At 40.1% G+C, this 27,119-nt stretch overlaps 1 protein-coding gene across 3 annotated transcripts; it reads left to right on the forward strand.

Annotated features, from left to right (window-relative positions):
• The first annotated feature begins 4,241 nt into the window (after positions 1-4,241).
• LOC119514978 (myosin-1) lies at positions 4,242-27,119 on the forward strand. Of its 3 annotated transcripts, none has more exons than XM_037810819.1 (38): positions 4,242-4,445; positions 4,539-4,682; positions 4,790-4,946; positions 6,053-6,080; positions 6,841-6,955; positions 7,053-7,145; positions 7,291-7,354; positions 8,029-8,127; positions 8,208-8,311; positions 8,493-8,631; positions 8,808-8,926; positions 9,012-9,161; positions 10,036-10,206; positions 11,097-11,403; positions 11,527-11,597; positions 12,707-12,794; positions 12,877-12,994; positions 13,292-13,415; positions 13,505-13,641; positions 13,740-13,995; positions 15,998-16,240; positions 16,330-16,506; positions 17,321-17,466; positions 17,546-17,636; positions 17,724-18,113; positions 18,727-18,853; positions 20,401-20,519; positions 20,674-20,870; positions 22,049-22,232; positions 22,495-22,660; positions 22,748-22,872; positions 23,265-23,573; positions 23,663-23,866; positions 24,163-24,288; positions 24,380-24,550; positions 24,818-24,922; positions 25,046-25,141; positions 26,957-27,119. In XM_037810819.1, exons 1-38 carry the CDS (start codon positions 4,242-4,244, stop codon positions 27,107-27,109), a joined length of 5,817 nt encoding a protein of 1,938 aa, XP_037666747.1. In that variant the 3' UTR covers positions 27,110-27,119. The 3 variants fall into 3 exon arrangements, with proteins under 3 accessions (XP_037666747.1, XP_037666748.1, XP_037666749.1); XM_037810820.1 differs by having other exon boundaries at positions 11,097-11,399; positions 11,529-11,597; XM_037810821.1 differs by having other exon boundaries at positions 11,097-11,394.

A 27,119-nucleotide genomic window follows, 5' to 3' on the forward strand; every position in this document is an offset into this window, starting at 1 on the left:
ATTGATAAGGGAAGCCTGTTCTGATGACTAGAAATCTGAAAGTTGTTTTTATTTCTTTCTAACATTTCCTTAATACCTAGGTATACTAAAATCTTAAAAAGCTCCTCTTCCCTCTAACATGAATCTAATTTTCCAGGTCAATGCAAAGGGTGGCAGTAACTACATTCTCACACAGGCGATTAGGTCTGAAGTATCTTATCTTCTCCTTTCTTAACCAATGTTATCAAGAGTACAAATCCAAGGTGTTCTTATTAGTGTGAAGACTTTCATCATTAATACCAATATCCTTGTTCCCAAAGGGTATGGATTTGACACGAATGAGTGAAATAAGGCCCCTGTCCTTTCAAAAGATACGGGGTGCTCATAAAGTCTGGATACATAAGAGACTTTATACTATTCTAATGTGATATTAATAAGGTATTTACTAGCCTATGTTTCCAGACTTTATGGCCACCTATATAATCATGCCAAGAGCCGAAATAAGTGACTAAAATTTGTCAATAAATACAACCTTAAAATAGATTATTCAAATGTGTATTCAACACACATAATGAAAAGTATAAGTTTGGTGCAAAAGGTAAATATGATAACAGTCTGGATTATCCAAGAAGTTTTCCAAGAGGATAAAGATCTTTAAACTGGATTCAGTTGAGATGCATAGTCAAAAATACAACATTCCTCAATAGCATAAAGGAAAAGCTAAAATAGTAACTTCCTGTCTTAATAGAAAGCAAGAGTATCTTTGTTTAAATGGAACCATGCGAGAATGATTTAAATTAGATGTGTGGTAGTGATTTAACTGGTAAACTGGGTTCACACTTATTGTTGGTTTTATGAAGGGTGTGGAACTGCCCTTCTCACTGTATTGGCACCTCATCTGCTTTGTTCCCTTATCACCTGATAATGTTCAAGTATCCTCAAGGCTTGGCAAATTAAGTCTTAATTTCCACTTATTGAAAAACTTATCCAGAGCAAGTCAAAAGGCTGTGTTAAAATACTCACCAAATCCTACTTAGAGCATTATTAAAATGTCCTCTCTTCCTGAGAATCATTACTTGCATTTTGCAGATGCCTAATAAAGAAACTGAAGAAAGTAAAATGATGTACCTGTGGCAACAAAGAGGGTTAATAATTGGCTAGGAAAGCCTCGCTCAGATGCATATCCATTTAAAAGTCTTCCTGGAAGCCTTAAGTTTTACCCGCAAGCTTGCTGGTCTGCAAGGCAGGCTCCAGGCTCTAGGCTGCTGTGGGACTTAGGGAGAGTCTACTCTCTTCCTTTGAGCTCAGTTGCCTTGCTAGTAAAATGAGAAATTTGGATTAGATAGTCCCTTTCAGTAATAAAATCATGTGACTATTAATTACTGCCAGTATCTCTAGATATCTACTTTCATAAGGCAACGTATTCCATCAAATCAACTGAAATATAATCAAGAATACAGTGATGGGTGCAAAATAGGACATATTAAGCAAATCTGATGCCAATTCCCCAAAGAAGATGCTGACATGGAGAGATGCGAGGCCACAGAAACAATAAAACAAGCATCTTTTTTTGTAAATAGAAAATTAGAATAAACAATACTGTTCAGATATTATTTGCAAGCAAAGTGTGAATTATATACCATGGGTAGCTGATGGCAGAAAAGCCAAAGAGGCTGCATGTTTAGACTGTCTTGTTTTCTATTATTTTCCCATGTTGAGTTTCATAGAGGAGAGATGATTTCACAAGCAACTTGCACACAGAGAAAATGAGAGAAGCAGGACATCTCAGCTCAGCAAGGCAATGCAGTTTTGGAGCAAGTTTGAAGTGGGAGTGGATGATCTGACACTGAATCAGGCGATTGGAGGAAACAAAAGAAGCTGCCTATCTTTGGCTGTTCTTCATGAGGCAGTTTTCAAAATTAAATTCCAAGCTTCCTTGAAAAAGCACAATTAATTTTAAAAAAAATCACTCTTGAGGAGGAGGAATTAAAAATCTTTTTTGTAACAGTCTGGTAAAGAGCAGAAACTTTCCTCCCTGGTATAATAATCTCTGCAATTGTGCAGGCAGTTAAAACGCTTTCACCCAGGCAACCCAGTGCAACAGAAGATTGGTAGGCAATAAAATCCAGGGATTCCAGCACATAGCTGCCTCTGAAACAACACCTTATATTATTCCAAAGGCAGATCACTTTTAGATTTCCAACAACTCAAATTATTTATAGGAGATTGATTCATATACTTAACCCAATGTGAGAGGAAATACTTCTAATTATATCCAAACATCACTAATATGAGGGGAATTACACTTGGAAACCTTCATTGCCAAAAATATGTTTTGCCAAATATGTTTTAAGAAATAGGAGGAGGCTCCGTATTTCCATATTCAATCCTATAAAAGTAGACTTGGAATGAGTATGACTTGTCTTTCCTCATAAAGCTTCAAGGTAAGTGTCGGTGAGGATAGGGCTCTGTCTGAGGCCAGTAGGATGGGGAGCAGGGTGTCATGTCTGGCTGCCCAAGTGCATGCCACACATCCTGGCTCCCGCTGCCCCTGGAGTCCTTCCCATGGAACACCAACCTACTGCACAGCAATTTTAATCAGATGTTTTAGTGTTCCCAGTCATTCCTAGGAGCACATTTGAGAATTTTGTTATTATCAGTAATTGTTAGAATTTAATCAAAGAAATTTGCTCTTTTCCTTAAAGTTCTGATCCACTTCAAGGTTGCATCTCTAAGGTAAGATCCTGATTTTTTTTTTCTCATTCCTAGTATGGTGAAAGAAATCTTCTGTAGTGGTTTGGAGGGAGTTTGGAAGTTAAAAATAACGAAAACATTTCAACGTAATGGCTGATCATGCTTCTTTTGAAAAACGCTGGGGGACTTTAGAACCAGTTCTCCTTAACTCACGTTCTTTACAGTATATGAAAATGCTTTTCCAGAGTCTATTTACAGCACTGTCATTTGTCTTTTAAATTATTTAATTACAACATGCAATGCAACTTTTCAGAATTTTACTAAGAATTTATAGAGAAAATGTAAATTTCCTTCACCACATTTTCTACTCAGCACTATATAACATAAAAATTTTGAGATGCTATCTAAATGGGAAAAAAAAAACAATGGACTGAATTCTTGTCTTGGAAAATTTGCTTAAATCTGTATTTCATTTCACAATCTGCAAAATGAAAATTTTTAAAAAATGTATCACATGATAATTGTGAGCATTTTCAGAAAGACAAAGCCATTTTAATTATCTGAGTACTTGTAGCTTGAATGGAAAAAAATGAAAAAGTTTATCCAGTGCTTTGAGCTTTCCTGGAAAAGGTATATTTACTGTTACAAAATAGATTATATAGCATGACTATTGAGAGGATTACTAAATGTTAAAGTGGCAAGAAATGGGTCTTTAAAAGAGAAAATTTTGTGAATTGTTTATGAGAATGTTAATAATAGAACAAGAAAACATAGGTAATAATGTTTTATAATAAATCTTTGAGAAATAAATACTAAAGACAGGTGGAGAAGCTGAGTTTGTCAAAATTATAACAGGGACAAGAGAAATTGATGTAGAGTGGAAAATTTTTTAACAAAATGCAATACAAAACTGACATTTCCACTTTGCTTTATGTTAGGTAGTTTTCATAAATCCTAAATACTAGAATGCAATGATTTCACCATGTGTGAAATAATTCTTATGATTTTAGCAGCATATTTTTTATTGATCTTTTAGTTCACAAAGGCAGCTTTGAGCCCCTTCTCTGTCCCCAGCATGTGTTTTAAGAGGTGTGAAGGCTGCCACAAGAGAAGTGCTCCTTGCCCACCAGGAGTTTATAATTCAATTGGGAAGAGGAGAACCAAGCAGGGAAAGAGTTGGAAAACCCCTGTCTTCATTTTAACTTTGTGATCTGTATAAACAAATGATAGGCAGCTTATTAAGGGTAATATACATAACAAATGAAACAGAGAGAGGCGTTAAAATATCACAGTAGGTGAGCCAGACAATGGTCTCTTTCCAAATCCATGATTAAGTACCTGTCAGCACTGGCACCTGGTATGTAACATGGGAGTCTGACATTTCATCTCCAACCAAGCCAGGGAGGTGGTCAGCCCCAGTGCAATGCTGTGCACTCCCGGCGTCAGTGAATACAGAATGTTTTTTAAAGCTGTGAATCTAATAGTCCAATTCCTGAACTGATATCATTTCTTTTCTTCCTCCACCAGGCAGGGTCCTTTGACAGGGCTGCCAGCAATAACCCGCAGCCATGAGTTCCGACAGCGAGATGGCTGTTTTTGGGGAGGCTGCCCCTTACCTCCGAAAGTCTGAAAAGGAGCGCATCGAGGCTCAGAATAAGCCCTTTGATGCCAAGACATCAGTCTTTGTGGTGGATGCTAAGGAGTCCTTTGTGAAAGCAGTAGTGCAGAGCAGGGAAGGGGGAAAGGTGACAGCTAAGACTGAAGCTGGAACTGTGAGTAAAACATCTGGAGATGATTAGGTTGTGCATCTTTTGGGGTTAGGGTCGTTATTACGCAGTTTTTGACCCACCTCTTTGACTTGACAGACCGTAACGGTTAAAGATGACCAGGTCTTCCCCATGAACCCTCCCAAATACGACAAGATCGAGGACATGGCCATGATGACCCACCTGCATGAGCCCGGAGTGCTGTACAACCTCAAAGAGCGCTACGCAGCCTGGATGATCTACGTGAGTGCTCTCTCATGACCTTCTCCTGTGGGAAGTTCATATTTTTTTTTTAAGCAGTAGATTCTTGAGGTCCCCATGAAATCGCTCTATTCCTTTTCTTGATACAGACCTACTCAGGCCTCTTCTGTGTCACCGTCAACCCCTACAAGTGGCTGCCGGTGTATAATGCAGAGGTGGTGGCGGCCTACAGGGGCAAAAAGCGCCAGGAGGCCCCACCCCACATCTTCTCCATCTCTGACAATGCCTATCAGTTCATGCTGACGGGTGAGTGACCCAACTGTTTTTCCTATGATTTTACCACACCTAATCACAAATATTAGCACTAACAAGGTCCTTAGAAATAATCCAACACAACCTCCACCCACACCCCCCAGTTGTATAGAAGAGGTGATTGAAGCACACATTGGTGGGACTTATCGAAAGTTGCTCAGCCACATACTGTCAAATCTGAAACTAAGATGCAGTTCTGATGCTACTTCTGTGTCGCTGTTTAGTTTAACTTGTTTACAGTCTCCTTGCTTGGAAATTCATTACTTATTTGATATAATTAAATATATATTAATATAATTAAGCAACAAGGGTAAGACTAAAGAATAATTGGATCACATGGTCTGAATAGAAATAAAAAATATGTGTCAATCCTTTTAGTGCCTAAGTCTCTTGATGATTATAAATTAGATGCTTTGGGAAGTACTGCTATTGCTTTAAAGTCATCAGGGTACCTCTTGGAAATGCTAACCCCATCATGAATGAAGACGATATTTTGGGACCACAGGCATGTAAGCAGTTGTTGTCTGCCTCCCTCCTTTTATTCTGATTGAGCCACCCATGCTTCCTTGGTCTTTCTTTGACCCAATGGCACACTTTTGATAAGGGGGATTGGAATTCAGGCTGTAGGTTATGGCCACTAGACAAGGATTTTTTTTTCTTTCTGAGACCAATTGACCCATTATTGAATCTCAACCTCGATCTCATTAACACTCTTTTGACCTATAAAACTACAATCTAGACCCTTCTTAGCATATTACGCATTTTTCAGTTTTGTGCATTAATCAATGGACAGCATGTCATTGAAATCTACAGACGACAAATCATGAATTTTCTGGTTTTGTAGTGTGTTGCTCTTCATGTTAAACCAAAAGGACCTACTTCCTGTGGGCACTTAAGGAATTTAAGAAAGGGCAATATTTTATGTTTTTCTTCTCCAACTTAAGAGACTTGAAAATAACACCATGTATAACTCAACAATAAAATACTGAAAAACTCCACTGCAAATATGACACATACTCAATGCAATAATTGTTTCTCTATAGAAAGCTTTATCTCTGTAACTGCTATATATGCTAACTGTTCCACTTTTTCCTCTTTAGATCGGGAGAATCAGTCTATCTTAATCACGTATGTATTCTTATTCTGAGACTTCTAAGTGTTTTATTCTAACTTGGAAAGTGACACATCAAAAGAAGAAATCAGTTAATGCCCTCACACTAAACCAACGACATGATCATCTGGAATTAGATGCTCTTTTTCTTTTACTGCAGCTTTTAGATTGCATCAGAATGTAAAATAGCAATGCACACATTTATGCCATTTGCTAGTCTAGTCCAGAATGTTCCACATAACTTTCCTTAGAGTAGGAGATACAAAATGTCTTCTCTGTGCATGGCCAGAACCCAGACCAGGGCAGTCAGACACAAACAGCTTCCTGAAGGTAGAGCAATTTATTACCAGTGGTTTATTTTAAGACCTTCTTGGGGAATGCCTATTTCTTTAAAGACCTAACTTGGGCCACTTCTCTAGTCCCAGGAAGCTGAAGAGTAAGTGCTTCATTTTATAGAAACGCTTACTAATTGCTTTGTTTACTATGGATTTGTTGAGTGGCTGTTTTCTGGATGCCTCAAGCCTCAGGCCGCAGCACCTAGAAATGAGCCTACCACATTTTTAAACACTCAATAAATGTGTCACATGAATAATGAATGAATTCCTCCCCTTTTTTTTGTCAGGGTAAAGCAATGGAAAATATAAGTATAGGTAGGCCATAGAGAAAAACCTGGGAAACTCCCTGAGGTATAAAGACAGATGCATAAGCTATAAATGCTGATGGCAGACATAGTTTTGTTAGTCACAGCACTTAAGTTGTTTGGTCTTTGTATGACAGCGGAGAATCCGGGGCAGGAAAGACTGTGAACACCAAGCGTGTCATCCAGTACTTTGCAACAATTGCAGTGACTGGGGAGAAGAAGAAGGAGGAAACTACTTCTGGCAAAATTCAGGTCGGTCTGGTAGTGATGACTAGAATTAAGGCTCTATCCCTGCTCTCAGATAAGAAAGTCCCAAGCCCCAATGTGAGCACTGCTTTTGCTTTCTCAGGGGACCCTTGAGGATCAGATCATCAGCGCCAACCCCCTGCTGGAGGCCTTTGGCAACGCCAAGACCGTGAGGAACGACAACTCCTCGCGCTTTGTAAGTCTCTTGGTCACAGAGGGGTCTTCTCTGCACTTAAGTGCCAGAAAAGTCTTGGCTGAATTATCATTTCAATTGCATCTCTCTTGTATACTTCAGGTTTTCTATATAACATCATCATTTTTTTTTTTTTCTTACTTGCAAGGGTAAATTCATCAGAATCCACTTTGGTACCACAGGGAAACTGGCTTCTGCTGATATTGAAACATGTGAGTAACAAGACCTCTTAAATAGAATCTGAGAATGACAAATGATGATTTGGAGGGATACTTTTTGCAGCTCCTGCTGAGTCTGGAGTTTGTAAAACCCCAATCTGCTGCCAAACATTCCTGTGGTTGATGCTGGTCTTATGCATGGCTTTACTGTGTGGTACTCCTTTCAGGCATGAGCTAATGATTCTGTAGGAACTGCCAGACAAGCTGGGGCTTGTCTGAAATATCTCAGCCTGAGGAGGAATTTCAAATTTTTCTAAGAAAAAACTAACACTAGGCGTAAATGAATTGTCTATGAGTTGAGGATATGTGATTTTTTCCAAGTCCAAGCCTTGATAAATGATGCTTTTAGTAGCTCCTCCACTATAGAATGAGACATGACCCTGGGGAGGGAGGAGTTATCGAGAATTAGTTATATTTCAAGTGTCAAGAATCGTCTGTATGAGAAGTGAGTATGTTTTGGGCCAGGAGTGCTTCAGTTTCTTTCCAAAGATGGTGACAGTAACTGCAATGGTATTTGCAGCAGAGTGATAATATGTAGCACCCCATGGGAACATTCAGCTGGAATCTCAAGAACCCAGTGAGAATTAACTAATGACCCAAGTTGCAAAGTCACTCCAGGGGCACTTTATAAAATTTCCCTCTAAACCAATGTCTACTTTCCAATGCAGATCTTCTGGAGAAGTCTAGAGTCACTTTCCAGCTAAAGGCGGAAAGAAGCTACCATATTTTTTATCAGATCATGTCTAACAAGAAGCCAGATCTGATCGGTAAGAAAGAACTTAATTCACAGGATAGAAGTTAATAGTTTTATTGACAAATTCTAATACGCTGAATTCTATGTACCCAGAAATGCTCCTGATCACCACCAACCCATACGACTATGCCTTTGTCAGCCAGGGCGAGATCACAGTTCCCAGCATTGATGACCAAGAAGAGCTGGTGGCCACTGACGTAAGTCACACACACACACACACACATGTACACACACACCAACTTTTTAAAAAACCCATTATATGTGGGAATGACAATAGTGACCCACTGGAGGTGGAGTTACCTGGGGATATAGTATAAATTCCCTTAAATAAGTTAGCCTCTTCTGCCCTAACTTTTGTCCTACCATCTCTCCTGGCAGAGTGCCATTGAAATCCTGGGCTTCACTTCTGATGAAAGAGTGTCCATCTATAAGCTCACAGGGGCTGTGATGCATTATGGGAACATGAAATTCAAACAAAAGCAGCGTGAGGAGCAGGCTGAGCCAGATGGCACTGAAGGTATCAAATGAGTCTCCATATGGGTTTCATGAGAAAGTATAGACAAACCGCACATCCCAAACTCATGTCTCATTTGTAGCTGAGCTGCTGATGGGCATATGCAAACAGACCCCCACAGAGAGTTTCTATAAAGTGATTCACTCATTACTGTGCATCTATCAATTGTGTCTCTGCAGTTGCTGACAAGGCAGCCTACCTCCAGAGTCTGAACTCTGCCGACCTGCTCAAAGCCCTCTGCTTCCCCAGGGTGAAGGTCGGCAATGAGTACGTCACCAAAGGCCAGACTGTGCAGCAGGTAAGTACACGACCTCATTACACACTACCTGGGCCTTTGCAACATGTCTTTAATAACGCCAACAAACGCTGCTCTTTCTGTGAAGGTGTACAACGCGGTGGGTGCCCTGGCCAAGGCCGTCTACGAGAAGATGTTCCTGTGGATGGTCACCCGCATCAACCAGCAGCTGGACACCAAGCAGCCCCGGCAGTACTTCATCGGGGTCTTGGACATCGCTGGCTTCGAGATCTTTGACGTGAGTTCATATTAATAAAAAGTGGGTGGGATCTTTGACGTGAGTTAGCAGAAACTTTGTTGCAGAAAAGTTTACAAATCTTGCTGCTGCAGTCAGTGTCTGTGAGACTGCAGTCTAGGTCATTAGTCTATGAGAAAGAGCCTGCTGCACTACAAACTAAAGTGATATACGAAAGAGGGCTAAATGCCCCTGAACTTCGGAATGAGGCCAACTCGGATTCAAACTCCAGCTCCGTCAATTACTAGCTGTGTGAACGTAGATAGTGGAAATGGTATCTGACAGACCTTTGTGCAAATTAAACTAGGACCTATAAATGCAAAGCACCTGGCACCCCAGAGATCTCACTTCTGAGATATTTCTGCCAGTTAGGTGATTTCTGAGATCTTTCTGCCAGTTAGGTGATTTCTGAATTTAAAGCCCTTGGCATGGACCCCAAGCACAAAGTCCACAAATGATAAAGATTACGAAGGCAACAATGACACAAAGGTGGTGGTAGTGGGGGAAGACAATAACAAATTCAAAGAAAGATTTTAAGATGCCTGTCTGCCTAAAATAAATACATGTTAAAATATGAGGATAACCTCCACAATATGCAGGTTATTTGCAACGGCAATGGCATTGTAAAGAAACTCAAAATCATCTTTTTATTGCATATAAATAATGCATATGTAAGAAATAATTCTAACAAGTATGGTGACCCTTGCCAGCCTGCACAGCAAAAACGGAACAGAATGGAGTGAGGAGCTTGCTACAGGCAGGGAAAAGCCATAGCATATTAAAAGAGCTGATAGGCTAACCAACTGAGACAAGCCCCTTTCCAAAGAGCAGCTTTAAGTATAAATTGTGTTTTAAGTTGTATTTTCTGCCTATTTAGTTCAACAGCTTTGAGCAGCTGTGCATCAACTTCACCAACGAGAAGCTGCAACAGTTTTTCAACCACCACATGTTTGTGCTGGAGCAGGAGGAGTACAAGAAGGAGGGCATCGAGTGGACCTTCATCGACTTCGGGATGGACCTGGCCGCCTGCATTGAGCTCATCGAGAAGGTTTGTTTACTCTTTTCAGACCATGGACTACAGTGCTAACCGGTGTTTAAAAGGAAATCATAAGACCCTGGTATATATTATGATAAAAGTTTTCTACTTATAAACGAAAACAGGAAGAGGCCAGTCATAAAGGACAAATATTATATGATTCCACTCCTATGAAAGTTCCAGAATAGGTAAATCCAAAGTGCCAAGTCTGTAGTAAGCATTCTTGTAAAAGAAGACCAAATATTTTCTACAGAGCCTAGAATTCTACACTCTCCCGTTTGCAATGTAAGGCCTTATATTTAAAGCTTTATTTCCTTAAAATAAAAGCTTATCAACGAGGAGACTTTTTTTTTTTTTTTAAACTTGTTCTGTCTTTGACATCAGTAGATACATTATTACTGGCATTTGAAATAGAAAATCCCAGTACTTTAAATAAATAGTTCTCAAACTTCAGCTGTGCCAAACAATCACCAGGTATATTTGATAGACTTGCAGATTTCCTTAATCCCAGCCCCAGAAAGACTTTTTGGTAAGTGTAGGATGAAGAGCTGGAATCTGCATTTTTAACAAGTAGCTGATGTGATTTGGATGCAGCTAGTCTGCAAGTCACCCTTAGAGAGAAATATTGCTCTAAGGCCTTTTGGGTGAAGACACTCCTCAATGGCAAGGTCCTCACCCATCTTATTCGCTGCCACACTTCAGAGCCTAGCACAGCGCCTGGCTCATGATAGACACTAGGGTCAATACTTGCTAAATTAATGAACTTCTGTCCAAAGGAATGCTTTTCATTAAGTATAAGAAATTAAAGGAGGATTTTGCTCCAATGGCATCACTAATGTTACTTCTTATTTGTACAAGCAGACAAGATTCAAATGATAATTTGCTTCTGGTCATTCTTCCAGCCCATGGGCATCTTCTCCATCCTGGAAGAGGAGTGCATGTTCCCCAAGGCAACGGACATGTCCTTCAAGAACAAGCTGTATGACCAGCACTTGGGCAAGTCCGCCAACTTCCAGAAGCCCAAGGTGGTCAAAGGCAAGGCCGAGGCCCACTTCTCCCTGATTCACTACGCCGGCACCGTGGACTACAACATTATAGGCTGGCTAGAGAAGAACAAGGACCCCCTGAACGAGACCGTGGTTGGGCTGTACCAGAAGTCTGCATTGAAGACTCTGGCAAACCTCTTTGTTGGGGCTCAAGGTGAAGCAGGTAATTTTCCATAGAATTCATCTTTCTCTTGTAGAAAACATGAACAGGACTTTCATGAAACGACTTCTCATGAACACATGAAAGGACTTCACCATGACTGCTTGTGCTTTCTTTGCCCCTTAGAGGCTGGTGGAGGAAAGAAAGGTGGCAAGAAGAAGGGTTCTTCCTTCCAGACTGTGTCTGCTCTCTTCAGGGTACAAACTTTATTTTGTCTCTATAATTAGATTCAGGAAACTAACTTTTCCTTTATCGGGGAGAGGAAGGGAAGTAAGGATTCTAGAATTGGAATGACTCATGGAGACAGGTCAGTTGATTATGGTACAACTTGAATCTTAGATCTGGGATAGTTTGAGGAGATACCTCTGACAAGGGGAGAGGCAGAAGTCAAAAGGGTTGAGAGTGAATTGTAGAAGTCAGTATCAGATGGCAAAATTCAATTTGCAGGGCAGGGAAAATGAGGTCATTTAACACTTAAAAGGCTCCATTGAGATAGGATTAAGTAAAGCATGAGATATGGTTGAGCCTTTGAGAGAAGCAAGTGATTTAGGTATTAGGTTTATGTTAGTAAAGAAATGAAATGGGTAGATTTCAAAAGTTGAAGACAGAAGGGTAACTGAAGGGAATTTGAGGCTGGATTAAAAGAAGTAAGAAACCAGATGTGATAAGAAATAGTTTTTTAAGGAAAATTAACTTTTCTTTTGGCAATTACATCTCTATTGCTTTGAACTGAAACTCCAGTTATTTTGAAACACAAGCATTTCCACAGGTTGGAAAACTTTTTTACCCTTGATAACATGGCTGTTAATTTTCTGCCAATTCCCAAATAAGGCATTAAAAGGCTACTGGAAACAGTAGGAGGACACTGTTCTGTAACTGCAACAAAGAATAAGCATGTCATAGAGTAGCAGATAGAATTTAAAGTCAGGTAAACAATGAAATGACAGATTTGGAGGAAGACTCTGAATTAGGAGTAAAACCAGACCACGTTTCTAGGCAAAAAAGTACGGGCGGAATATTGCTGTATGTTCAGAATGCCATACTAAATTTAAAACATATACTAGGAAATTTGATAGCAGCAAACCAAATAACTTTCACAGTCACTTCAACAAGTAGTAGAAAAAAATGTTTGTAATGAGGGCATGTTGGGAATGTGGAAATTCCAGAGATAACTTTGCAAATTCAAATCTGGATATTCATTAGAATTGAACCAATGTCACAGATCACAATAATTATATCTGTAAATATGAATGCATGAAAAGAGTGCATTTTTTTTTTTCAATCAAATCTTCATATGGTTCCACAGGAGAATCTGAACAAGCTGATGACCAACCTGAGGAGCACTCACCCCCACTTTGTACGGTGCATCATCCCCAATGAAACTAAAACTCCTGGTAAGACACTTCTGAGATCCAGACAAACTCCAGTGGGGTTGCTTTTGACCATTAAAAAAGAAATGTCTGTTTTTCCTTTTAGGGGCCATGGAGCATGAACTTGTCCTGCACCAGCTGAGGTGTAACGGTGTGCTTGAAGGTATCCGCATCTGCAGGAAAGGGTTCCCCAGCAGAATCCTATATGCAGACTTCAAACAGAGGTCAGAAATTCTCACTGTGAATTCTTGTAAGAGATTCTTGTTACTTTGGTTTTTCAGTGGAGGAATCCTTTATACTTTCTATTAAAACTGGAGATGAAAGAAACAACATCAATAGATTCTGTAATGAAAGACTAAAAATGTCAAGTCCTTAGAATATACAAAGGAAACATAAAGGGAGATATGATTTCTTGTTTATGTTTATTGAACTACCCAACAGCTATGTTGTTTCTTTAGTAAGGCAGGAAGATACCTTGTTGATGCCAACAGCTGTATCATTTGTTTGTTTGACTTAAACAGATACAAGGTTTTAAATGCAAGTGCTATCCCCGAAGGACAATTCATTGATAGCAAGAAGGCTTCTGAGAAGCTCCTTGGATCCATCGATATTGACCACACCCAGTATAAATTTGGACACACCAAGGTAATAATTCTCTAAATATTACCTGATACAATTTATGTCCCTTTGAATTTTGTATAAAGTTAACAATCTGAAACTCTGCCCATGTGCAGGTGTTTTTCAAAGCTGGTCTTCTGGGGCTCCTAGAGGAGATGAGAGACGACAAGCTGGCCCATCTGATCACCCGAACCCAGGCCATGTGCAGAGGGTTCTTGGCCAGAGTGGAGTACCAGAAGATGGTGGAGAGAAGGTATTGATAGGGATATTTTACTTAACCCCAGCAGCCTAAGCCTTTCAGTTCTGCTTCCTCTTATGATCTGACTTTGAACATTTCTGTTCAAATCACAGAGAGTCCATTTTCTGCATCCAGTACAACATCCGTGCCTTCATGAATGTGAAGCACTGGCCATGGATGAAGCTGTATTTCAAGATCAAGCCCCTCCTCAAGAGTGCAGAAACAGAAAAGGAGATGGCCAACATGAAGGAAGAATTTAAAAAAACCAAAGAAAGCCTTGAAAAGTCTGAGGCCAAAAGAAAGGAGCTAGAAGAAAAAATGGTAACTCTGATGCAAGAGAAAAATGACCTGCAACTCCAGGTTCAATCTGTGAGTATCAGAACTCATTTCTTGCAATCTGATGCTAAAATTTCAGTTCAGTGTTCACTAAGGAGAGGTCTAGATTTCACCTTAATAAGGTAATAAGGGACTGGTTATCAATCTTTTCTAATTCACAACCCCTTAGAATATTCTAAAAAGTGTCACATACAACATCACTAGAAAGCACTGTGGTAGAGAAGGAAAGAATAAAAATATTTTTCCTCCCCACCTCTCCCTGCCCCAATGTTTCTTCTAGAAAAATATGGATAGAAAAAAAGGTGAAATTTGTTCTCTAAGATTTTCCCTACTGAAAAAAAATGCAAATAAGAGTAAGGAAAAAAGAACAACATTCATAGTGAGGAGGGAGGAAGGCTTTATGATTTGGAATTTTCTTATTTATTGTTCCCTAGGGCCTTCCCACGCAACTCTATTTTTAGACACTCTCTACTTTCTGAAATAGGGTCATTGCAAGGGATAATGGCAATGCTTTCCATAGATAATGATAATTTTTATGCAAAGCACGAGAGATAGGTTTGATGTGAACAATTATGACAATCTACCCTTTTCAATCAGATGTTCCAATAAGTATCCAGAAGGCTGGTGAGATAATATTTGGTGAACAGCCACCAAATAACCTATTTTTTATTGTGACCCAAATGCCAAGAGAGCTCATTTACTACTACCAAGATCAACAAAAGAATTATTAAAGATCACCCACTAGTTCTCTGAATTCAGAATGAGGGTCTAGATTGGTCCTTCTGGGCCTATTGGTTTTCTACACATGGTTAGAAAATTTGAAGAAACACGAACTGCAAACACCTAGTTTATTAGCATTGTGACTTTCCTTATCTATTGCACAGATCAGAGTTTTCCAAATTGAGATGAGGTTCACAACACCTTCAGGAATCAAGAGATGATTGCAGGGGGATCTAAGCGTACTCTTCTCCTTTGAGTACAGTATGAGCTCTTTTCAATATTTTTCCATCAAAAATTCAATTAATGTATTTGCACACCAATGTTCATAATGGTAGTATTCACAACTGTCAAAAGAAGGAAGCAGTCCAAGTGTCCATCAACCAATGAATGGATAAACAAAATGTGGAGCGCACACACACACACACACACACACACACACACTCACACAATGGAATAAATATTATTCAGCCATAAAAAGGAATGACATCTTGATACATGGGACAATACAGTGAACCCTATTGTAGATGATGGACTACAGTTAATAGTACAATCTTAATATTCTTTCATCAATTGTAACAAAGGTATCACACTAATGAAAAGTGTCAATCATAGGAGGGTAGATGGGAACACTGTATTTTTTACATAATTTTCCGGTAAACCTACAACTTCTCTAATTAAAAAAATTAAAACAAACAAATAAAACAATTGATTTAACAAATATTTGATAAAGTGCCAGGCATTGAGTACAGAATTTTGAACAAGAGACCTGGTCCCTGCCCTTACAGAGTTTATATTCCAACTCCTATTTCTTCTCAGGAGAAACATGCCAGCTTCTTCTGGAAGTACCATTCACATGTTCTCTTCCCCTTAGTTTTTCAAGAAACTCCCTTTAATTCTGACCTACTCTGTCATTAGAGGACGTATGTTCCCTTTAAGTCATTTTTTCTGATATTAAACCCTTTCCTCCTTGAAACCTATGAGATACCCAGCACTGTGTAGTTTTTCACATACAAAATATTTTTGAAAATTAATATTAAGCCAAGAAAAATGAGTGACCTGAACATATATATCAGCATAATCCATAGAGCCTACGTAATTATATCATAATATTACCAGGAGCTACAACTTAAGTTCCTTTCTTGTCTCCAATGCCATAATAAGTGCCCCAAGAAATATTTGCTGAAAGACAGAAATATAATTTAAAAATTAACATGAAGCTTTAAAATGTAAATTACTTGTTTGGCTTCAAAGTATTAATAAAATCTGAAAATGTAGAGTGAACTAAAATCTGAAAATGTCTATTGACCTTTCTCAGGAAGCTGATGCCTTGGCTGATGCAGAGGAAAGATGTGACCAGCTGATCAAAACCAAAATCCAGCTCGAGGCCAAAATCAAGGAGGTGACCGAGAGAGCCGAGGACGAGGAAGAGATCAATGCTGAGCTGACGGCCAAGAAGAGGAAACTGGAGGATGAATGTTCAGAACTCAAGAAAGACATAGATGACCTGGAGCTGACACTGGCCAAGGTTGAAAAGGAGAAACATGCCACAGAAAATAAGGTAGGAATCATCTGCTGCTGCGCTCTACAGACGTTCTGCCACCCAACTAAGCTGCCTTAGAGCAGAGATCATCTCCTTACCCTTCCTAGGTGAAAAACCTCACGGAAGAGATGGCAGGGCTGGACGAAACCATCGCCAAGCTGACCAAGGAGAAAAAAGCCCTCCAGGAGGCCCACCAGCAGACCCTGGATGACCTGCAGGCAGAAGAGGACAAAGTGAACACCCTTACCAAAGCTAAAATCAAGCTGGAACAGCAAGTGGATGATGTAAGTCTAGCATCATGTAAAGACAACTTTCTTTTTGTAACAACCTAAGTAAGCATGAATTTATATTCTAGGGATATAATGAGTACTTATCAAGTGTCTCCCATGAATTAAAAATACAGGACACCATGCCAGCTACAAGGAGTAAGATGGACACACAAGAAATTAAGACATAAATAAACAAAATTGTGTGAGGAATAGACAACATGGTCAAAAAGAATTAGGGAAAAGAAAGGTTAAGTGTGTCCACCACAAAAAAGCTTTACAAAGTGAGTCTTTACCAGACCTTCAAGATGAATAGACTATGGGAAGATGTAAAGGAAGGAGTAGGGGAAAACAGGAAGAGCAAGGGATAGAAATGGTCAATAAGGCTTTCTCTCATAGGAATAAAAGAGATTCCAGATAAGGAATGTGGAAGATAATTTGTCTTTAAACATGATCTGATATTGAATAGGCAATCCACTGTATATGCCAGAGTAAGGGAGGAATTATCAAGTCATGGTTTGGAAATATTACTCTGGTGTGCACATGTGATGAAACACTGATTCCAATGGATTCCAGTGGGGAGATCAAGGAGGCATGCTTCCTTAGTAGTGTATTGTAATAAAATAGTAATGAGGCTCATTTCACCTTCTGAATTATGAAGGCTTGGATTAGGAAAATAGCATTGGGACAAATCTGCCTAATTTTTAGAAAAATCAAAATAATTTAGTGATTAGTTTTCAGTAAAAAGGAAGTCTAGGATGTTTAACATTTCAACTTGGGACAGAAGGGGGGGCACTCAAAGGAACTGTATTTATGGATTATTAACTTTTAGCTTGAAGGGTCTTTGGAACAAGAAAAGAAAATCCGGATGGATCTAGAAAGAGCAAAGAGGAAACTGGAGGGTGACCTAAAATTGGCCCAAGAATCCATAATGGATTTAGAAAATGACAAATTGCAACTTGATGAAAAGCTGAAAAAGTAAGCAGTGAGGGCAAAAGCTTCCTGGGGAAGTTATCTATTAATATTTCTGTGACTGACCAAAGTGCTTTCCTGATAGGAAAGAGTTTGAAATGAGCAGTCTGCAAAGCAAGATTGAAGATGAACAAGCACTTGGTACTCAACTGCAGAAGAAAATCAAGGAGTTACAAGTAAGTACATGATTTCCACCAGTCTTTCGCAACCTGACAAAATTACTGACACAAAGAAGCTAAGTCTGTATTTTTCACTATTCCCAGGCCCGCATTGAGGAACTGGAAGAGGAAATCGAGGCAGAAAGGGCCTCCCGGGCCAAAGCAGAGAAGCAGCGCTCCGACCTCTCCCGGGAGCTGGAGGAGATCAGCGAGCGGCTGGAAGAGGCTGGTGGGGCGACTTCAGCCCAAATTGAGCTGAACAAGAAGCGGGAGGCCGAGTTCCAGAAGATGCGCCGGGACCTGGAGGAGGCCACCCTGCAGCATGAAGCCACGGCGGCCACGCTGAGGAAGAAGCACGCGGACAGCGTGGCCGAGCTGGGGGAGCAGCTCGACAACCTGCAGAGGGTCAAGCAGAAACTGGAGAAGGAGAAGAGCGAAATGAAGATGGAAATCGACGACCTTGCTAGTAACATGGAGACTGTCTCCAAAGCCAAGGTACAATCATGATTCAAGCCTTAAAGAGCTCTCTGTAAGACAGGTGTGAATTAACCTTTCAAAAATTACTCGTAATTGGTAAGAGGAGACCATGGCAATGCAAGGGAGGGGACAAGGGGAAGTGGGATCAACTCGGGTGTGTCTGGGGCAGGGTGCTCACTCCTTATTGGAGAGTAGCCATACACGAGTAATATGGATAGTAAAAACTTAAGCTCTTCCCAATAAAAAAATACAATTCAACGATACACCTTGAGATGTTTAGAACACCTCACCTTAATTAGGCCTTTTGTTTTTCCCTTAAGCACAGTTACCTAATTGGCTTCTCAAAAGCATCTCAGGAGCTAGCGCAGATAACATCATTCTCACATCACAGATAAGACAATTTAGCAAAGATGTTAAATTTACCTAGCAATTTAGTGGCAGTCTGTTTAAACTATTCATTTGATATTTCCATCCCACTCTAAGGCCTCTGCAATTGTTTTTGTTTGTTTGTAAAGATCGATTATTCTCAAAATAAATGAGTTCAGCAGCTCCTAGGGAATGCTTGGATTACCGAAACTTTCTATGGTCCAAATACTTGCTCGAGATGCCTTCTACCACTTTGTGCTTGTAGGGCAACCTTGAAAAGATGTGCCGCACTCTGGAGGACCAACTGAGTGAACTTAAGACGAAGGAAGAAGAGCAGCAGCGCCTGATCAATGACCTGACAGCTCAGAGAGCGCGACTGCAGACCGAATCAGGTGGGCCACTGCCCGGGGTTCACCTGGAACAACACATTTATCGTGGGTGCCTTGGTTGCCCGCTTTGCCGAAAACCTTTGCATTGAGTTACTTAAGATCATATATCACCTCCCACTAGTATGAAAACATCATTGACTACTGTCAAAGCCTACTTTATTAAAAAGAGATCCAGACTCTTCTAATTTTGAACATATCAAAGCTGATTTGCCTTCAATCAAAAAGTTATCAAATTCACAGCGAATCCTTACAGTATCTCTTCACTTTTCAAAATGCTTTCACAAACTACTTATTACTTTATTATCCCATTAGTCTGTCATGTTATCCCCTTTTTTAAGACAATAGATTATGGCAGTGATGTGACGTGCGGGAGTGCTCACCTCCGTCTTTCTCCCGAAGTCTTGGCCAATGCTGGCCACTAACACAGTGAAGTAGGGACATGTTCAGGACCATCCCCAGCCCAGAAGCTTTCAAGTGGGGTTTGTGGAATTTTATGCTTACCCAAATGGGAGATTATCTGATTTTACTCCTCTACCAATTAACTCATCGAAGTTTCCGCTAAAGTTCCACCTCCCCAAGTAAGATGCAAATTGTTCTTTGGGGTCTTTTGACTACTAAAGTAACAGGCAGGTCAAAGTATTAGGGAGCCACTCCACTCTTTCATACTTATTCAATTATTGTTTTTATTAGAACAAGGCTCAAAATAAGGTTTCTATTGTTATATAGGTGGTCATTACGTTTCATGAACAAGAAAAGCTGTGTTCTCAAGAAGTCGAAATGTTCCTTGTGGTTTCTCTTCCTCAATACGTATTTACTCCTAGTAACCCAGTGATATATATATGATATATAACAATATAAATATATATTATGTATAAAAGAAAGTTGTGATTCTTATTAAATGTCAAAGAGAGAAGGCTTCCAAGAAACTAGTTAAAAAATGGTGCCAAAGGCTCCCCTCCCCCATTCTAAATATAATCTAGTGTGTTTTCTGAATTGTGGTGCTTATAGAATTGGAGACAAATTTAAGTGTCATTTGGTTTGGGAACTGATTAGTTATTCATAAACCAACTCATTCAGGTGGTGAAAGGCTACTTGATTATCAATATAAAAATGCTTCCAGTATTTTCCTTTGAATTTTGCTTCAAGTCCCCTATTTTCCACAAGATGAATTATTTGTTTCAACCAACTTTCAATGGATGGGAAACTAGTACAACACTATTGCCTCAGATAAAAAGCACTGGAATATTTTGTTGGCTCCATTTGCCAAGACTCATGTTTCTTCATCAATTTCTATTTTAATCAAATCATCTTAAATATCTCCCAAAATATTTTGCGTTGTTCATAAGTGTGTAATCTGCCTCAGGTTCTTCATACTTCTCATTTTTACATCGACTTGCTCACCTGGGATGAACTGGGCATGTTGATGGTTTGTTGGTAATCCATGTGCTCTGTCATGTTTCAGATTCTGCTCCCTTCCCCAACTCCAGTTGTTAATTTGGAGTTTTAATTCCCAAAGCAATGTTGTGTTTTCTGAACCTTGGTCATTATAGGTGAATTTGCACGCCAGCTAGATGAAAAGGATACATTAGTTTCTCAGCTCTCAAGGGGCAAACAAGCATTCACACAACAGATTGAGGAACTGAAAAGGCAGCTTGAAGAAGAGATAAAGGTAAGTCCTTCTTATTGTGATGTTGTAATCGTTGTTTGTGTGGTTACTTGGTTTTTGCTCACTTCTACAGTTTCTTCTGGTGGCCTATGGGAACTTTGAGACCATGCATCACTTTAATGATGTAAAATGAAGCTGCCAATCTCTATGTTTCCAGGCGAAGAGTGCCCTGGCCCATGCCCTGCAGTCCTCCCGCCACGACTGCGACCTGCTGCGGGAACAGTACGAGGAGGAGCAGGAATCCAAGGCCGAGCTGCAGAGGGCGCTGTCCAAGGCCAACAGCGAGGTTGCTCAGTGGAGGACCAAATACGAGACGGACGCCATCCAGCGCACGGAGGAGCTGGAGGAGGCCAAGTATGTTCTAGACCTGGTTGAAATGGAAATATCTCTGTTAACAACCACAGTGCATCTGCTATAAGTAATGTATGAGCAAATAGGGTCCTTGCTCCCAAAAGAAATAAAAACCTAGGGGAAATATACATGTGTGAATATAAACTTAAGCAAGAAAACAAATAACCTAAGTTGTTTAAGGTAAGAAATTAGGGCAGGAGAGATAAAGAGAAGGGAGGTAAGCTGAGGAAGCTGAATGATTATGAAAACAAAAGGGAACTTCTGACTTTATTCCATCTATAAAAGTGCAGATAGAATAAGAATAAGAGTTAACTGCAATTCCCTTGTGCCTCAGCCTCTAATGGAATAAATGGTCCAGGGTGATAGATATGTAAAAAAAGTTATCAGGATTAAAAGCACATCTCCTTCTTTGAGATGCAAAAATATGCCCATTTGTAGAGGGGAAAGTAATATACACTTAATGATCAAAAGTAGGCAAAAAATTTTATAATGAGGAAGAAAAGAAATAGCCTTTATAAAAGATTCAATATTTAATGTAATTCAAAAGTTGAAGACTGAATTATAGTAAGAGGCAGAATCCAGACAGAAAGGAATTACTTTTTCAACAGAAAGTTTAGGGAGAGACCATCATTTATTTTGTGAATCATGGTTTGGTGACATGCCTTAGATAGACTCTGAAACGTGTTCTCAAAGCATTATTAATGCATCTGTGAAAAACTGGCAAAAATAAGGGATACAATTACACAGACAAAATCAAGTATCTTTCACTTGAATTCAATCCATCAAGCATTTGAGTCCTTAATAATACAAAGATCTGTAAAATACAGACTCCACTCTCTAAAGATCTAAATTTAGTGGAGGCATAGACTTAAATAACAGTAATTCAATTAGATGTTAATGGTCTGTAACATAGGAACAAACCAGCTACCGTGAAGGGTAAAATGTTGGTTTGATTTGGTCATGGATGGTCTTACAGCTAGACTATGAATTATAGTGATACTGAAATTTGGATTGTTTTCAGTGATTAGGAATGAGTTAATACAGAACTGGACCTAAAAAATAAGTTTGAAAGAAAACCATCCAAGGAGTCTGACTCTGGAAATCACTCTCTCGTACCCACATTGATTCACCCAATTCTGCCAATGTCCATTCACTCCCATTCTCTATATTTCACTTTTTAGGAAGAAGCTGGCCCATCGTCTGCAGGAAGCTGAGGAACATGTAGAAGCTGTGAACGCCAAATGTGCTTCCCTTGAAAAGACGAAGCAGCGGCTCCAGAATGAGGTTGAGGACCTCATGATTGAGGTTGAGAGAACAAATGCTGCCTGTGCAGCCCTGGACAAAAAGCAAAGGAACTTTGATAAGGTATTCTGTTTCTGCTTCAGTACTCAACATATGTGAACTGTAGCCTGCTCCTTTCAGTGTGCCTTATCTATGCCATCTGACAGCTGTTCTCAGTAGTTCTTGCTCTGTGGGTAAGTAGGGAACTCCTGGGGCTTTCTACTCTTCTCATTAGTAATTATTTTTCAGTCACAGATAATCTCAACTCTGAAAGTTGCCTACATAGATGGCTTTCATCCTATCAAACTTTCTCCACTTCATTTCTTGACCATTCCTTGCCACTCAGGTCCTAGCAGAATGGAAACAGAAGTATGAAGAAACTCATGCTGAACTTGAAGCTTCCCAAAAAGAGTCCCGCTCCCTCAGCACAGAGGTGTTTAAGATTAAGAATGCTTATGAGGAGTCCTTAGACCAACTTGAAACCTTGAAGCGGGAAAATAAGAATTTGCAACGTAAGTACACTTCACCTTGACTATAACAAAGACTTAAAAGAACATTTTTCCCTCTGAACATATTGCTACATTTTTGTTCACCAACAGAGGAGATTTCTGATCTCACTGAGCAGATTGCAGAAGGAGGGAAACGTATCCATGAACTGGAAAAATTAAAGAAGCAAATTGAGCAAGAAAAGTCTGAGCTTCAGGCTGCTTTAGAGGAAGCAGAGGTAGGCACTGCACCATATACTCTAAAACAATTACAGGAGGAACTGGGCTTTATTGCATGTAAGGGCTGGCAATTTAGAAGAAAAGAAAAATCATTTTTACTCTGTGTACTAAGCATAATGATGGAGAACTAACCTTGTATACAACTAATACAAGTATGTGTCAGGAATTGTATGAAACATTGAGAAAATAAAGATGAATAAGTTAAGGGCCTGCCCTCAAGGGCACAATTTAGCTGAGGAGACAGAAGTCTACAAAACCAACCATAACACGGTGTAAAAATTCCTATAACAATGGAAGACAGATGTGTTATGGTGGCTCAAAGGAGGGAATTCCTGTTTCAAGAGAAACACACTCCAAGCCCCTGCTAATGTGACCACTTGCTTACATTAAGGCATCTCTTGAACATGAAGAGGGAAAGATCCTGCGCATCCAGCTTGAGCTCAACCAAGTCAAGTCTGAGATCGACAGGAGGATTGCTGAAAAAGACGAGGAGATTGACCAGCTGAAGAGAAACCACATCAGAATTGTGGAGTCAATGCAGAGCACGCTGGACGCTGAGATCAGGAGCAGGAATGACGCCATCAGGCTCAAGAAGAAGATGGAGGGAGACCTCAACGAGATGGAAATCCAGCTGAACCATGCCAACCGCATGGCGGCCGAGGCCCTGAGGAACTACAGGAACACCCAAAGCATCCTCAAGGTACAGGGGTTCAGGAGCTGGGCCCAGAATGATGGGGGTGACTGCAGCCCTGAGAACGTGGTGTCTCAATAAGCGTGTTCATTCCGCAGGACACCCAGCTCCACCTGGACGACGCTCTCCGGGGCCAGGAGGACCTGAAGGAGCAGCTGGCCATGGTCGAGCGCAGAGCCAACCTGCTGCAGGCCGAGATCGAGGAGCTGCGGTCCACTCTGGAGCAGACGGAGAGGAGCAGGAAGATCGCAGAGCAGGAGCTCCTGGACGCCAGTGAGCGCGTCCAGCTTCTCCACACCCAGGCAAGTATAATAATAGAATAGTAAAAAATATACAGGAATTAAATTGAAATTCTTTCTACAGTCTTAGTATTATTTAGAAATTTATTTATATTTCATGAAGATAAAGTTTAAGACATTTAACTGAAGTGTGACATCCAAGTTGATTGTCTTTTAAAAATATATGGTCAACTCAGATCATTTATGGCATAAGGAGGTATTTTAATGAATTAAATTAATTAGATCTGAGTTCATTAGAATATTGGGCCCCCTAATTTTGCTCTACTGTACTTCATATTTTTAAATTTGATATTAACCAGAATACCAGCCTGATCAACACCAAGAAGAAGCTGGAGACAGACATTTCCCAGATCCAGGGAGAGATGGAGGACATTGTCCAGGAAGCCCGCAATGCAGAAGAGAAGGCCAAGAAGGCCATCACTGATGTGAGCAGCAGGCACATTTCTCCACTGATTTACCAGTGACATTTCCTGACATCTATGCATCCTTGAATTCCTTGGTCTGTTTGCTAATTAGGCTGCCATGATGGCTGAGGAGCTGAAGAAGGAGCAGGACACCAGCGCCCACCTGGAGCGGATGAAAAAGAACCTGGAGCAGACGGTGAAGGACCTGCAGAACCGTCTGGATGAGGCCGAGCAGCTGGCCCTGAAGGGCGGGAAGAAGCAGATCCAGAAACTGGAGGCCAGGGTGGGTCCCTGATCAGCATAAATTTCTCATCCTGTTCCAATCCAACAAACAATTTCGAATACTTAACATGGCTAGATGATGTGGTGTATATAGAGATGAATAAGAAATAGTCCCTTCTGCCCTAAAACTTATTATAGGGACAATTAAACAAGGGCATCAAAAACTATATGTAAAAAAAGTGCCATAATTCACTGAAGAAATAGAAACAGAAATAGAGATTTCTTGTTAATAGATCAAACAAATATCTTTAAAATGCTCATCTTGCAGGTACGTGAACTTGAAGGAGAAGTTGAAAGTGAACAGAAACGCAATGTTGAAACTGTCAAGGGTCTGCGCAAACATGAGAGAAGAGTGAAGGAGCTCACTTACCAAGTAAGGAAAATGACCTTTCCAGGTTTTCACCCCAGTCTGTAAGGGATCTAAAAACCAAACATGTAACAAAATGTTTTGGTATTTGTGCTTTCAAGAAACTCACTCTTTAAAATATTATTTCAGACTGAGGAAGACCGCAAGAATATTCTCAGGCTCCAGGACCTGGTGGACAAACTGCAATCAAAGGTGAAAGCCTACAAGAGACAAGCCGAGGAAGCGGTGAGTTCAGAACCATCTGGGGTGATTGGGCAGCCTCCAGTTCTCGGATACTTCTAGGCCAATTTAGTTAAAGGGGTGGAAGAAAAGATGGGTAAAATGAAGAAGGATAAAAGGGAAAGGTCTGAAGAATGAAAAGAAACCAACCACTTGAAAAGTCAGGGGCAATGTTTTAGGAGGGAGGACAGCAAGAGCAGAGGTTTTGAGTGGAAAGAGCTTGGTTCAAGGAGCAGAAAGGCCAGTGAGGTTGGGAGTGTAGGAACAAGGTAGAGAATGGTGTAGACCGGGTGGGAGAGCAAGGCAGGAGCCGGGTCATAGGGTGTTCCAGGCCAAGATAAGGAGTCTGGATATTATTCTAAGTGCAATGGGCACTGGGAAGCCACAGCAGGGCTGTAAGCTGGGTCAGCCATGATCTGACTTTCTTTTTAAAAAATAGTATTCTGGCTACTGTGTGGAGAATGGATTGTTAGAAAACACAGGTTGATGTGGGGAGAAACATTAGTTGGCTTTTCAAATAGTCCAGTGGCTTGGATTAAGGTAGTAGTGGAGCCGATGGAGAATAGTTGCGAGAGTCAAGATATATTTTTGGAGGTTAACTACATGATACGCTAATAGGTTGCACTTGGAAGGTGAGAGAAACGAAATCAAGGATGAGTTATCCAGTTTAAGTAGCCAGGTGAATGGGGTGACGCTTTCTAAATGGGGAATGCAGGGAGGAAGAGATTTTCAGGGCAAGAAAGAAACGGGAATTCTGTTGGATACGTTAAATTTGAAATATTATATACGCAACTGAAGACTAGAAGTAGGCTGTTGACTATGAGTCTAGAGGAGCTCAGAAGGTCTTGGTTATACTTAAACCTCTAGGTCCTTGGCAATTATTTCTCCTACTGTGATTCATGTGAAATAATCATCAAACGTTATAAATTTCCTATGTATGTATATACATACCTACATATTACAAATTAGTCCCTCTGTGCATTTATGTTTTTTCTTTTCCCCCTGGCGTCTAAGGTCTGAGAAGAGACAGGGAGAGAGAAAGATCACACACACACACACACACACACACACACACACACACACACTCTCTCTCTCTCTCTCTCTCTCTCTCTCTCTCTCACTCATATCCTGGACAAGTCACTTAACCTCTTTCTAGGTCCTACTTTCCTCATCCATAAAAGGAAGATCTGAGACTTTTCACGATACATTATTTGGTGATTCCAAGCTTTTGAATGTTCTAAATTTGAACACTACATTTTGGAGTGTTCTTAATGAAGTTTTTAAAAAATAATAATTACTAGAGACCAAAATAGGACTGGCCTTCTCAAATTCACTGCTACAGGTTCAAGCTTAATCAGATACCTCTCAGACTATTTCAGAAAACAATAAACTCTTGCTTAACTTATAAACGACATTAAGTGGCAATAATTTATACTCAAGTGGCAATAATTTATATTCAAGGCTTATAGAGTTTGGTATAATAATATGAAATTGCATTTTTAAAAGGTCTGTGTCCATTCTCAGTATTCTGAGGAAAAAACAGCTGGGAACTTGGCAGTTAGTAGTAGTTCTTGTTATATTTTTCTTCTTAGAGTATCCTGGAGGCAAATGTCACCTGTCTTTCCTTGTTAACCATGAGTTCTGGCAACATGAGATGAATTAATTAAAAAAAAATTCAAGAGCAATTCTTTAAGTTTCTTAAAAGAGCTACTGGAGTGAATCATTTTTAAGTCCAAAAACGTTCAAGGCCAATTTGACCTAAGAATCTAGAAATCTAGAATCTGAACTTTTTTTTCCTCATAAATGCATTTCTATCCTCAGGAGGAACAATCCAACGTCAACCTCTCCAAATTCCGCAAGATCCAGCACGAGCTGGAGGAGGCCGAGGAGCGGGCTGACATTGCCGAGTCCCAGGTCAACAAGCTGCGGGTCAAGAGCCGGGAGGTTCACACCAAAATCATAAGTGAAGAGTAATACATACAAA

This window comes from Choloepus didactylus, chromosome 18 (assembly GCF_015220235.1).
Source record: "Choloepus didactylus isolate mChoDid1 chromosome 18, mChoDid1.pri, whole genome shotgun sequence".
Lineage (NCBI taxonomy): Eukaryota > Metazoa > Chordata > Mammalia > Pilosa > Megalonychidae > Choloepus > Choloepus didactylus.